This window comes from Mobula hypostoma, chromosome 28 (genome assembly GCF_963921235.1).
Source record: "Mobula hypostoma chromosome 28, sMobHyp1.1, whole genome shotgun sequence".
NCBI classification, from domain to species: Eukaryota; Metazoa; Chordata; class Chondrichthyes; order Myliobatiformes; family Myliobatidae; genus Mobula; species Mobula hypostoma.
The window spans coordinates 20,593,938-20,608,357 of NC_086124.1; the positions used below are offsets into that span (position 1 = coordinate 20,593,938).

The following is a 14,420-nucleotide window of genomic DNA, read 5'->3' on the forward strand; positions in this document are numbered from 1 at the left end:
GGCGGTGTTTTCCCACAGAAGCTTGTGTTCTTGAGAGCAGGAACGAGCATGCCTTGAGCAGCAGACCCTGGGATCCAGTCCGATTTCCCTTCCCCACCTCCCAGCTCTCCCTCTCCCTCCATGCCTCCACCCCACTGCAGCCACCTCCTCCTCCCTCTCTGCCTCCCCTCACCTCCCCCCTCCCTCCCTCCATCCACCCCCACCCACACACAAGCACTTTCCCGAGGTTGCAGTGTAATAAATTTTATGTTTCGGAGGACGTGCGATTTTGGCAGACGTTCTCCCCCCACCCCCACCCCCGCCCAACCCCACGAGTTTAGCTCGGCGCCGGGTCCCCATCCAGTCGCTCGCTCTCCGAAGTTCACCGTTTGTGCAGAACGTGTATTTACAGCGTGTGAATGTAAGGCTGAGCAAGCACAAGGCACTTGGGGAGTTAAGGCACGGGCACAGACAGGCACGGCGACTGTAGTAATACTGACATGGCACAGGAACCAGCCGGCGGCACTGGCTGGCAGGAGAGGGGCAGCCAGCAACGTGCAGACAACAGGGTGAAGGAGAGAGAGGAGATGGAGATGGGGGGGGGGAGGAGAGAGAGGAGACGGGGGGGAGAGGAGACAGGAGAGAGAGGAGATGGAGGGGGAGGAGACAGGAGAGAGAGGAGATGGAGATGGGGGGAGGAGAGAGAGGAGACGGGGGGGAGAGGAGACAGGAGAGAGAGGAGACGGGGGGAGAGGAGACAGGAGAGAGAGGAGATGGAGATGGGAGAAGACAGGAGAGAGAGGAGATGGAGGGGGAGGAGACAGGAGAGAGAGGAGATGGAGATGGGAGGAGACAGGAGAGAGAGGAGATGGAGGGGGAGGAGACAGGAGAGAGAGGAGACGGGGGGAGAGGAGACAGGAGAGAGAGGAGATGGAGGGGGAGGAGACAGGAGAGAGAGGAGATGGGGGTGTGGGGGGAGAGGAGACTGGAGAGATGTCCGCACATTTACACTGCCTGACCGCAATCCCAATTTGAACTGAGAACCTGGAGGAACCTGTGGGTAGGGACAGAAGGGTCATGTGGGGGGGGGGGACGAGTCTGGGGGACACTCCAGTGCTGTGGGCCTGGAAATGAGATCTTCGGACAGATGGAGAGCTGGACGGTACACTCCTCCTGACGGGTGAGGGAGGCGGCGTGCAGAACGTTGAATGTACAGTGGGAAAAGTCAGGATGGCCAGCTTACCCTCGTACTGTCCCCAACTCCTACCCCATCCTGCTTCACCTCTGTCTCTCCTCTCCTCCCTTCACTCTCTCTATCCCCCCCTCAGCCTTTTTCGCTCTCTACCCCACTCTCTCTCCCTCTCTCGCACTCTCTCCCACCTGCCTCTATATTTCTGTCGCTTTCTTTCTGCATCTTTCTGTGTCACTCTGACTGACTCTGTGTCTCCCTGCCACTGTCTGCCTCTCTCTCTCTCTCTCTCTGCGTCTATCACTCTCCCTCTCTCTCTGTCTCTCTCTCCCTCTCTCTCTCTGTCTGTCTCTCCATCTTCCCGCTCACCAGGCAGCCCCTCCCGCTGACGACAACTCTGCAGACCACCCATTGCCCCGAGACATCAGGGTCTTTCCCTAACCAAGAAGAGAGTCGTAGCCCTGCGTGACCACCCTCGCTGACCAGACCGGATTCCACACCGGGAGAGAGGGTGGGAGCGAGAGGGAAAACGCGATGCGCCACAAAGAGACGGTCATTTCCAGCGGCGAACCAGGAGATTTTAAACCGGAGCGACACAGTCCCGAGAGAGTCAAAGGCACCAGTTACATAAAGTGCACGGTGGCTCGGCGGAAGTTCGGAAAGCAACCGAGACTCGATTGCCGGACAAACTGTTTATCATCAGACCGCGTTTCAGCCCGAGAGAGACGGAGAGAGGGGGAGAGAGGAGGGGTGTTGCAGGGCGATGAGACGATTCCACCCTCGGTCTGTCGTGGATCGATGGATTTCTGTGAGGGTTACTGCCGGCGACCAGCTGGGAGAAGGCACAGGCACTGTCTGCTCAAGTATTCTGCTGGTGCTGTGGGGCAGAGAGAGACACAGACAGTCAGCTCCGAGGCACAGACGGAGGGAGGAGGAGTGGGGGGGGGGGGGGATGATGGCAAAGATGGAGTGTACGACAGAGAGCATTAGACCCGTCCCCACCGATACCGTATCCCGGTGTTATACAGTGACAGACCAGTCCCCACCGGTACCGTAACCCGCTGTTATACAGTGACAGACCCATCCCCACCAGTACCGTAACCCGCTGTTATACAGTGACAGACCCGTCCCCACCGGTACCGTACCCCAGTGTTATACAGTGACAGACCCGTCCCCACCGGTACCGTAACCCGCTGTTATACAGTGACAGACCCGTCCCCACCGGTACTGTACCCCAGTGTTATACAGTGACAGACCCGTCCCCACCGATACTGTACCCCAGTGTTATACAGTGACAGACCCGTCCCCACTGGTACTGTACCCCAGTGTTATACAGTGACAGACCCGTCCCCACCGGTACCGTAACCCGCTGTTATACAGTGACAGACCCATCCCCACCAGTACCGTAACCCGCTGTTATACAGTGTATACAGTGACAGACCCGTCCCCACCGGTACCGTAACCCGCTGTTATACAGTGACAGACCCGTCCCCACCGGTACCGTACCCCAGTGTTATACAGTGACAGACCCGTCCCCACCGGTACCGTAACCCGCTGTTATACAGTGACAGACCCGTCCCCACCGGTACTGTACCCCAGTGTTATACAGTGACAGACCCGTCCCCACCGATACTGTACCCCAGTGTTATACAGTGACAGACCCGTCCCCACCGGTACTGTACCCCAGTGTTATACAGTGACAGACCCATCCCCACTGGTACTGTACCCCAGTGTTATACAGTGACAGACCCATCCCCACCGGTACCGTACCCCAGTGTAATATTGACACACCCGTCCCCACCGGTATGGTACACCAGTGTTATACAGTGACAGACCCGTCTCCACCGGTACCGTACCCCGGTGTTACACAGTGACAGACCCGTCTCCACCGGTACCGTACCCCGGTGTAATATTGACACACCCGTCCCCACCGGTATGGTACACCAGTGTTATACAGTGACAGACCAGTCCCCACCGGTACCGTACCCCGGTGTCATAAGGTGACTGATCCGCCCCCACCGTTACTGTACCCCAGTGTTATATTGTCAGACCCATCCCCACCGGTACCGTACCCCGGTGTTATACAGTGACAGTCCGTTCCCACCGGTGCCGTACCCCGGTGTTATATAGTGACAGTCCGTCCCCACCGGTACCGTACCCTGGTGTTATGTTGACAGACCCGTCCCCACCCACCGGTACCGTATCCAAGTGTTACACACTGACAGACCTGTCCCCACCAGTACCGTACCCCGGTGTTATATTGACAGACCCGTCCCCACCGGTACCGTATCCCGGTGTTACACAGTGACAGACCCGTCCCCACCGGTACCGTACCCCGGTGTTATATTGACAGACCCGTCCCCACCGGTACAGTACCCCGGTGTTATATTGACAGACCCGTCCCCACCGGTACCGTACCCATTGTTATACAATGACAAACCCGTCCCCACCGGTACCATATCCCAGTATTACACAGTGACAGACCCATCCCCACCTGTACCATACCCCAGTGTTATACAGTGACAGACCCGTGCCCACCGGTACCGTACCCCGGTGTTACACAGTGACAGACCCGTCCCCACCGGTACCGTACCCCAGTGTTACACAGTGACAAACCCCGTCCCCACCTGTACTGTACCCCAGTGTTACACAGTGATAGACCCGTCCCCACCGGTACCGTATCCCGGTGTTATACAGTGACAGTCTTTCCCCACCGGTACCATATCCCGGTGTTACACAGTGACAGACCCGTCCCCACCGGTACCGTACCCCAGTGTTATATTGTCAGACCCGTCCCCACCGGTACCATACCCCGGTACCATATACAGGTGTTATATTGACAGACCCGTCCCCACCGGTACCGTACCCCGGTGTTACACAGTGACAGACCCATCCCCACTGGTACCGTACCCCGGTGTCATAAGGTGACTGACCCGCCCCCACCGGTACTGTACCCCAGTGTTATATTGTCAGACCCGTCCCCACCGGTACCATACCCCGGTGTTATACAGTGACAGTCTGTCCCCACCGGTACCGTATCCCGGTGTTACACAGTGACAGACCCGTCCCCACCGGTACCGTACCCCGGTGTTACACAGTGACAGACCCATCCCCACTGGTACCGTACCCCGGTGTCATAAGGTGACTGACCCGCCCCCACCGGTACTGTACCCCGGTATTATATTGTCAGACCCATCCCCACCGGTACCGTACCCCGGTGTTATATTGTCAGACCCATCCCCACCGGTACCGTATCCCGGTGTTACACAGTGACAGACCCGTCCCCACCGGTACCGTACCCCGGTGTTATATTGACAGACCCGTCCCCACCGGTACAGTACCCCGGTGTTATATTGACAGACCCGTCCCCACCGGTACCGTACCCATTGTTATACAATGACAAACCCGTCCCCACCGGTACCATATCCCAGTATTACACAGTGACAGACCCATCCCCACCTGTACCATACCCCAGTGTTATACAGTGACAGACCCGTGCCCACCGGTACCGTACCCCGGTGTTACACAGTGACAGACCCGTCCCCACCGGTACCGTACCCCAGTGTTACACAGTGACAAACCCCGTCCCCACCTGTACTGTACCCCAGTGTTACACAGTGATAGACCCGTCCCCACCGGTACCGTATCCCGGTGTTATACAGTGACAGTCTTTCCCCACCGGTACCATATCCCGGTGTTACACAGTGACAGACCCGTCCCCACCGGTACCGTACCCCAGTGTTATATTGTCAGACCCGTCCCCACCGGTACCATACCCCGGTGTTATACAGTGACAGTCTGTCCCCACCGGTACCATATCCCGGTGTTATATTGACAGACCCGTCCCCACCGGTACCGTACCCCAGTGTTACACAGTGACAGACCCATCCCCACTGGTACCGTACCCCGGTGTCATAAGGTGACTGACCCGCCCCCACCGGTACTGTACCCCAGTGTTATATTGTCAGACCCGTCCCCACCGGTACCATACCCCGGTGTTATACAGTGACAGTCTGTCCCCACCGGTACCGTATCCCGGTGTTACACAGTGACAGACCCGTCCCCACCGGTACCGTACCCCGGTGTTACACAGTGACAGACCCATCCCCACTGGTACCGTACCCCGGTGTCATAAGGTGACTGACCCGCCCCCACCGGTACTGTACCCCGGTATTATATTGTCAGACCCATCCCCACCGGTACCGTACCCCGGTGTTATATTGTCAGACCCATCCCCACCGGTACCGTATCCCGGTGTTATACAGTGACAGACCCGTCCCCACTGGTACCATATCCCGGTGTTATATTGACAGACCAGTCCCCACCGGTACCGTACCCCAGTGTTACACAGTGACAGACCCGTCCCCACCGGTACCGTACCCCAGTGTTACACAGTGACAGATCCGTCCCCACCGGTATCGTACCCCGGTGTTATATTGACAGACCCATCCCCACCGGTACCGTATCCTGGTCTTACACAGTGACAGATCCGTCCCCACTGGTACTGTATCCCGGTGTTATACAGTGACAGACCCGTCCCCACCAGAACCGTACCCCAGTGTTATACAGTGACAGACCCGTCCCCACCGGTACTGTACCCCGGTGTTATACAATGACAGACCCGTCCCCACCGGTTCCGTACCCCGGTGTTATACAGTGACAGACCCGTCCCCACCGGTACCGTACCACAGTGTTATATTGACAGACCCGTCCCCACCGGTACCGTACCCCAGTATTACACAGTGACAGACCCGTCCCCACCGGTACCGTACCCCGGTGTTATGTTGACAGACCCGTCCCCACCGGTACCGTACCCCAGTGTTATACAGTGACAGACCCATCCCCACCGGTACCGTACCGCAGTGTTGTAAAAACACAGTGGGTTCAGTGGACAGATACCTGTGGGCTGGCGCGTGTTCCCCTGGCGCGGTTCTTTGCGTGCACCTTGGCTCGGTTCGTCCTGGCACAGTGGCGGGGTACGTCAGTGAGGGCGTCCTGTACCTCCAGTCTCTGAGTGAGCGCCAGCTTCTGCTGTATGGCCATGCGCAGCAGGGAGTTCAGCGTCTTCTTCTCGTCCTCGGCTGCGGCCAGCTGCCGCTGCATCTCCTCCAGCTGGGTGACGTACTGATCACATCTGCAGCGCGGTCAGGGAACAGGGAATCAGCTGGCGCCCAAAGTTAATTCCACAGACTACACACACACACACACACACACACACACACGATGTGCTGGAGGAGCCCAGCAGGTCAGGCAGCATCTACGGATGGGAATAAACTGCTGACACCTCGGGCAGAGACCCTTCGTCGGGGCTGGACGGGGGTGCAGGAACTGGAGGGGATGACACAGACAGGGAGGGAGGACCTGCTTGACTGACAGAAGTGAGAAAGAGCTGCTGACACAATGAAGGAAGCCCTGAATGCCACTCGAGATTTGGGATATTACAGTCGCAACTTTCTACAGATGTGCCGTGGATTCTGACTGGCTGCACTACTGTCTGATATGGGGGTGCGGGCACCACACAGGATCAAAATCAGCTACAGAGAGTTGTAAACATAGCTTCACCATGGGCACTAGTCTCCGTAGCAACCAGGACATCTTCACGGAGTGATGCCTCAAATAGGCGGCATCCATCATTAAGGACCCCCAACACCCAGGACATGCCCTCTTCTCAATGCTACCATCAGGAAGGAGGTACAGCAGCCTGAGGGCACACACTCAGTGATTCAGGAACTGCTTCTTCCCCACCGCCATCCGATTTCTAAATGGACACTGAACATACGAACACTACCTCACTACTTTTTTATTTCTATTTTTTCACGACTGGAAAGGGTCTCGACTGTGTGGAAAACATCATGTGTGGTGTCAGTATCCAAGAAGGGCCGACCGAAAGTCTTGAATGACTCCCGTCCAGTGGCCCTGACCTCACACATCATGAAGACCCTAGAGAGGCTGGTCCTGGCTCACCTCTGACCCCTGCTCAGATCAGCCCTTGACCCCCTGCAGTTTGCCTCCCAGGAGCACATTGGAGTCAACGATGCTGTTATCTACCTGCTGAACAGAGCTTACTCCCGTTTGGATAAGATGGGCAGCACTGTGAGGATCCCATTTTATTGTGCCTTCAATACCATACAGCCCTCATTGCTGGGGGAAAAGCTCCATTCAATGCAGGTTGGCACTGCCATTGTATCCAGGATAATGGACTACCCGACTGGCAGACCTCAGTCTGTGTGGCTTCAGAGCTGTGTGTCAGACATGGCTACAAGCAGCACTGGGGCACCCTTTCCTCTTTACCCTGATACCTCAGACTTCAGATACAACATTGAGTCATGTCATCTGCTGAAATCCTGAAGACTCAGCAATAGTTGGGTGTATAAAGGGTGGATGGGTGGATGGGAGGATGAATACAGGACCCTGGTAGTGGACTTTGTTAAATGGTGCAAGCTGAATCATCTGCAGCTCAACATTAGTAAGACAAAGGAGATGGTGATGGACTTTAGGAAGTGTAAGCCTGCACTGCTCCCTGTTACTATTGATGGTGAGGACGTGGAAGTGGTGGGGATCTACAAGTACTTGGGGGTGCACCTGGATGACAGACTTGAGTGGAGTATCAACAAGAGGCTGTGTACAAGAAGGGCCGGAGTCACCTCTACTTCCTGAGGAGACCGAGGTCCTTTGGAGTCTGCAGGCCCCTCTTTCACACGTTCTGTCAGTCTGTTGTCACTAGTACAATCTTCCATGCGGTGACGTGCTGGGGCAATGGCATCAACACAGGTGAGGCCAACAGGCTCAATAAACTGATTCGAAAGGCTGGCTCTGTTGTAGAACAGGACTGGAGGCTGTGGTAGAACAAAGGACCCTACAGAAAATCCTGGCCATTCTGGACAATGTTTCTCACACTCTGCATTGCCTGAACAGAGGAGCACTTTCAGTATTAGACTAAGATAACTGCACTGCTCCAAAGAGCGCTGTACAAGGTGATTCTTACCCTCTGTCTTTGGGCTGTATAGCCGGGGCAGTGATGACCCCACTCCTGTTAGACTGTTTGAGGTCTGAAAAGAGGATGCTATCTAAGTTGCATGCCATCTTGGACAATGTCTCCCATGCACTACCTAATGTACTGAGTGGGCACAGGAGTACATTCAGCCAGAGACTCATTCCACCGAGATGCAGCACAGAGCGTCATAGGAAGTCATTCCTGCCTGTGGCCATCAAACTTTACAACTCCTCCCTTGGAGGGTCAGACACCCTGAGCCAATAGGCTGGTCCTGGACTTATTTTCTGGCATAATTTACATATTACTATTTAATTATCTGTGGTTTTATTACTATTTAACTATTTATGGTGCAACTGTAACAAAAACCAATATCCCCCGTGATCAATAAAATATGACTATGACTATGTAACTTATTTTTTAAAATTCTTTCTTGCTTCTCTTCTAATATTTGTATTTCTGTGCAATTGTGACACTGTAATTTCCTTTGGGATCAATAAAGTATCTACTAGTGGCCACCCATTTTAATTCCACTTCCCATTCCCATATGTCCATCCATGGCCTTCTCCACTGCCGGGATAAGGCCACACCTAGACTGGAGGAATATATTCCGAATGATATCACAAACCCGAGCTGCAGAGCCCTTGAAATAGCTCAGGGTGTTCCGAAGTTCAGAGATGAACTCCGACATCGTCTGTGAGGTGTGTGACAAGAATACACATAGATTAAGATGTTAGCTGTCCTGTGTGATCAGCAGTTAGTCTGCCACCTGTCTTCAGGAGAGAGAGAGATAAGGAAAACAATGGAGCAGCATTTGGAGATGTGTAATGAAGGGACGGGAGGGAGAGTAACAGAAGGAGGGGGCTGTCAAGAGCGGCTCCCCCTTTGAACCCTGAACTGTTTGAAGTGATGGACAGGCGATATCCCAGCAGAGGGATAAAAAGGGACAGGTTCGCTATGGCAGGACACACACGACACCCGAGGTAACAAGACCCTGGAAGCGGTGCGTCTCTCACAAGTCAGTGGGAAGTACCGGGCCATAAACGCACAGGGTGGAAAGGCACGATCGGCGGGAACCTGGTGTGTGTCCACCCTTGCCTGCGATTACTGCGAACTGAACTGAACTAAATTGAACTGAACTTTGCGTCACTTTGAAACTGGTCATTTACCCCTAGACAACGATAGAACTTGATTGATCATGTTATCTTAATTCTGTGTACATGTATGTTTATCATTGCTGAACTGTTGCATTCATTATCCTTTTGATTAGAGTACTGTGTTGCTTGTTTCTTTAATAAAACTTTCTCAGTTCTAGTAATCCAGACTCCAACTGAGTGATCCATTTCTGCTGGTTTGGCAACCCAGTTACGGGGTACGTAACAGGTGCCTCTGAATGGCCTCCCAGTGGAAGTTACAGATTTCCTCTGGGTGCTCTGGTTTCCTCCCACAGTCCAAAGATACACCAGTTAGTAGATTCAATGGTCTTTGTAAACTGTCCTGTGATTAGGCTCGGGTTAAATTGGGAGCTGCGGGGGTGGAGGGCTGGAAGGGCCAACTCCACACTAAATAAATGAGTCTGTAGGTCGTGGAATCACTTCAGAATTGAGGTGAGTGTGTTGCAAGGACGTGGCTGGGGACAAACCCAAGTGCAGGACACAGGCGTTAGCACCGCCGCGAGTGGGGAACCGGTATCCAGGAGAGTCTTTACACAGAGACAAGGGTCACGTAGATCAGGGGTCCCCAGCCTTTTTGCACACGGACCGGTTTAATATTGACAATATTCTTGCAGACCGGGGGGCGGGGGGGGTGTTCAAGTAGGGTTAAACTCATCTCAACATGTCTTTTACAGTTAGGGTTGCCAACTTTTTCACTCCCAAATAAGGGACAAAAGTAGCAGTCAAATCCCGGGACACTTTACCCCTGGAAAGACGACCATGACCATGAAGCCTTGCGCGGGCACCTGTGTGCGCATGCGTGTCGTGCGAATGTAATGTGCGCATGTCGATTTTTTCCCCCACCAATCGGTTTTGCCTTCATCTTCCCGACTACACTGTACATACATTATTTCTACTTTATATAGGCTGTGTAGTTATCATATCATTCCCGCTTTTACTATATGTTAGTGTTATTTACTTTCAGTTTTATGTGTTATTTGGTATGATTTGTTAGGTTAATTCTTTGGGTCTGGGAACGCTCAAAAATTTTTCCCATATAAATTAATGGTAATTGCTTCTTCACTTTACGCCATTTCAGATTACGAACGGTTTCATAGGAACGCTCTACCTTAGCGGGGGAAATACGGGACAAACCAATTTAGCCCGATATACGGGATGTCCCGGCAAATAAGGGACAGTTGGCAACCCTATGTTCAAGTTGAACAGTGCGTGACAGGGAATGAGGAAAGGTGCAGCTGACTCATATCGCTTCCTCGCAGCCCGGTAGCACATGCTTTGCGGCCCGGTGGTTGGGGACCGCTGACGTAGAGTATCCAGGAAACGATGCAGAACTTAGAAGTGACAGTTCTCAGGAATCAGGTTTACTCACACACTAGGGTCAACCAATGAACTGGCAGCTCTTTGTTGTGATCACAGGGTCTTTACCCTGCATTTCCTGATGGAAAGCAGGTGTGTGTAGTTAGGGGAACCTGGGAATGATTGGAATTTCAACGAGGGAATTGAGGCCGAATTCCTGAGTTAACTAGCAAGGTGTGGGATTGCCAGAAGGGACCATGACAGAGTGAGGTTATCAACGCTGGTTCAGGAACATGATGGTTGAGGGGTAACAGCTGTTCCTGCCCCTAAGGCACCTGTGCCCCCTTCCCAATGGCAGTAAGGAGAAAAGAGCCTGGCTTGGGTGGTCCGGGGGTCTTGATGAGGGACGCTGCTTTGTGGCAGTTCTCCTTGTGGATGTGCTAAACGGTGGGGAGAGCTTTGCCTGTGATGGAAGACACAGTTTTCACTGTACCTCATAAACCAAGTCCAAATCCTGTTCCCGTACCTGCTAGCGAACATGGCTCGGAGGGAGGAGAAGGTGGCGGCGTCCTCCTTCAGAGCCTTCAGCTCACTCCGCAGCTTCACCATCGTGTCCGACACCAGGCACTTCTCGTTGTCGTACTTGTTCTTCAGGTTTGACAGGGCCACCTCTGCCGTCTGCGGAGACAGTGTCAGATACTCCAGTACTCCAGTACTCCAGGCAGTAGGGTGGGGGTGTGGAGAGATACCAGACAGGGCCTCTGCCGTCTGCGGAGACAGTGTCAGATACCCCAGTACTCCAGGCAGTCGTGGGGGCGGGGGGGAGAGAGAGATTTGACAGGGCCACCTCTGCCGTCTGCGGAGGAGGTTTGCAGAGACGGCGTCAGGTACTCCAGTACTCCAGACAGTCGTGGGGGGGGAGAGACCAGACGGTGGGACAGACCACCGAGGGTTCGAGCGTACGGGGCCCAGCGATCCTGTGGGGGGGGGGTTGAAGGGAAAGTGGGGGGGGAGAGAGGGGGAGGGGGGGAGGGGGAGAGAGGGGGGAGGGGGAGAGGGGGGAGTGGGGAGAGGGGGGAGAGAGGGGAGAGAGGGGGAGAGGGAAGGGGGAGGGGGAGGGGGAGGGGGAAGGGGGAGAGGGGAGAGGGGGAAGGGGAGAGGGGGAAGGGGGAAGGGGAGAGGGGGAAGGGGAGAGGGGGAAGGGGAGAGGGGGAAGGGGAGAGGGGGAAGGGGGAAGGAGGAGAGGGGGAAGGGGAAGGAGGAGAGGGGGAAGGAGGAGAGAGGGAAGGGGAGGGCGAGGGGGAAGGGGAGGGCGAGGGGGGAGAGGGGGGAGGGGGAGGGGGGGAGGGGGAGGGGGGAGGGGGAGGGGGAGAGGGAGAAGGGGAGGGGGAAGGGGAAGGGGAGGGGGAAGGGGAAGGGGAGGGGAGGGAGGGGGGGAAGGGGAGGGGAGGGAGGGGGGGAAGGGGAGGGGAGGGAGGGGGGGGAAGGGGAGGGGAGGGAGGGGGGGAAGGGGAGGGGAGGGAGGGGGAGGGGAAGGGGAGAGGGGGAAGGGGAGAGGGGGAAGGGGAGGGAAGGGGGAAGGGGAGGGAAGGGGGAGAGGGGGAAGAGGGAAGGGGAGAGGGGGGAGGGGGAGGGGAGGGGGAGGGGAAGGGGAGAGGGGGAAGGGGGGAAAGGGAAGGGGAGAGGGGGAGGGGAGGGGGAGAGGGAGGGGAGAATGGAGGGGGATGGGGAGGGGAGAATGGAGGGGGATGGGGAGGGGAGAATGAAGGGGGATGGGGAGGGAGGGGTGGGGGAGGGTGGTAGGGAGTGAAAGAGGGTGGAAGTGAGGGGGGAAAGATGGGGAAGGAGGGGAGGGGGGAGGGGAAGTGGAGGGAGAGAGGGAGGGGGAGAGAGGGAGAGAGGGGGAGAGAGGGAGGGGGAGGGGGAGGATGGAGGGGGATGGGGAGGGAGGGGTGGGGAGGGTGGTAGGGAGTGAAAGAGGGTGGGGGGAAGATGGGGAAGGAGGGAGAGGGGAGGAGGGGGGAAGGAGGGAGAGGGGAAGAGGGGAGAAGGGGGGAGGGGAGGGGAGGAGGGGGAGAAGGGGGGAGGGGAGAGGGGGAGAGTGCGGGAGAGAGGGAGGAGGGAGAGAGGGGGGGAGAGGGAGGTGTGGGGAAGAGAGGAGGGAGAGAAAGGGATGTGGCGGTACAGAGAACAAAGACCCCCTGCCCCTCCCTACCTGTTTGTTGGCCTTGAGCACGGTGCGGAGGGTGGCGATCTGTTCCCGCTTGGTGCTGAGGAGCGAACGCAGCTTCAGCACCTCGGAGAGCAGTCCCTCCTTCTCCCACTCCGCTCCTCCGCCTCCGCCTCCCGCGGCGGCCGCCCTCCTCCGCTCCCGCCCCTCCAGTGCCTCCTGCAGGTGTCCAAGCTGTCGGCGGAGCACGCCGCACAGCCCCAAGGCATCCAGCGGTTCTGGGACTGAGGCGGTGGGGGAGAGCTCCCCTCCGCCGCTTCCGGTTCCCCCTCCTCCTCCTCCTGTCGACCCCGACGGACTGAGCCGCCCCCTCCGGCCAGCTCGCACGTAGTCCAGCGTGACCCGGCTGGGCGTCCGCCTCTCGCCCAGGCACACGTGGTGGTAGAGGGCGGCCATCTCCTCGCTCAGGCCGCTCAGCTCATCCTGGAGGCGGCAGAGGGAGCGGCCGGCCTCGGCCGCGGCCCGCAGCTCGGCCCTCAACCCGGCGATCAGCTCGCGGTCCTGGCGGCTGCGGCGGGCGTGCAGACGGCAGCTGGCAGCCAGCTCCTCCGCCTCGGACTGCCACACCTCCAGCTGGCGCCGCAGTTCGGCCTCGCGTTCGTGGCCTGACGCCCGCAGCTCCTGCAGTTCGGAGTGCAGGCGGGCGCACTCGGCCAGCTGCGCCCGAGACCCGGCGTCCAGCACAGCCCCCGAATCGGAGTCCTCCTTGCCGTCCTCGTCAGCCACCGCTGCCTGCCCACTCGACTCCAGGCGTTGCCGAAGTTCCTGCACGCTGCCCAGGAGCGTGGCTTTCTCTAATTCCATCTGAGGGGTGTGGGGGAGAGCAAACAAGGAGGGAAGTTAATGACAGCTTTGCTCCAATCCCCCTCCCCTTTTCACTGCCTCATTCCCTCTTCCCTTTCCTCCTCTTCCACAACTCTCTCCCTCACACCTTCCCACTTCTGCATCCTCTCTCTCTCCCCAATCTCATTTACTCCAACCATATGCCGTTTCATTCCACCCCCCTCATTTCCCACCAACTGCCCCCCAATGCAACCCCTGACCCACACACTTTGGCGGGGGGGGGGGCAGGGAATCATTAACTCACCAACCCCGCACGTTTGTTGGGACGCGGCCGAGAACTGGAGCAGGGAGAAGGTGTAGACTCCACACACACACACACACACAGACACACACACACACACACACACACACACAATCACTTGCACAGACCATGAAACACACACACTCATACAGGTAGAGTGACACATACAGAGAGTTACACAAAGTCACACACACAGAAACTATTGCACACACACTGTCACACATACACACAGCTACACAAAGTCACACACACACACACACACACACACGCACAGACAGACACACACACACACACACACACACGCACAGACGCGCACACACACACACACACAGATCATGGCACACGCTTTCACAAAGGTAGTGACACTTACACACTGGCACACAAAGTCCCACACATACAGAAACCAGGGTTTCTTTGTCCCACACACTCAGATACAACCTCACACACACACACACACACACACACACACACACAAT

General features: G+C 56.4%; 1 protein-coding gene across 1 annotated transcript in view; it reads right to left on the reverse strand.

Moving 5' to 3' along the window:
* Positions 1 to 321: 321 nt before the first annotated feature.
* The window catches only part of LOC134339145 (protein bicaudal D homolog 2-like), a 67,466-nt gene continuing 53,367 nt past the window's right edge, over positions 322 to 14,420 (reverse strand). Inside the window, exons 5-8 of the mRNA XM_063035509.1 lie at positions 12,846 to 13,664; positions 11,157 to 11,308; positions 6,068 to 6,302; positions 322 to 2,045 (exon numbers count right to left, since the gene is read on the reverse strand). Of these exons, the coding sequence (XP_062891579.1) occupies positions 2,028 to 2,045; positions 6,068 to 6,302; positions 11,157 to 11,308; positions 12,846 to 13,664 (1,224 nt within the window). The 3' untranslated portion in view covers positions 322 to 2,027. The remainder of the gene's footprint in view (positions 2,046 to 6,067; positions 6,303 to 11,156; positions 11,309 to 12,845; positions 13,665 to 14,420) is intronic.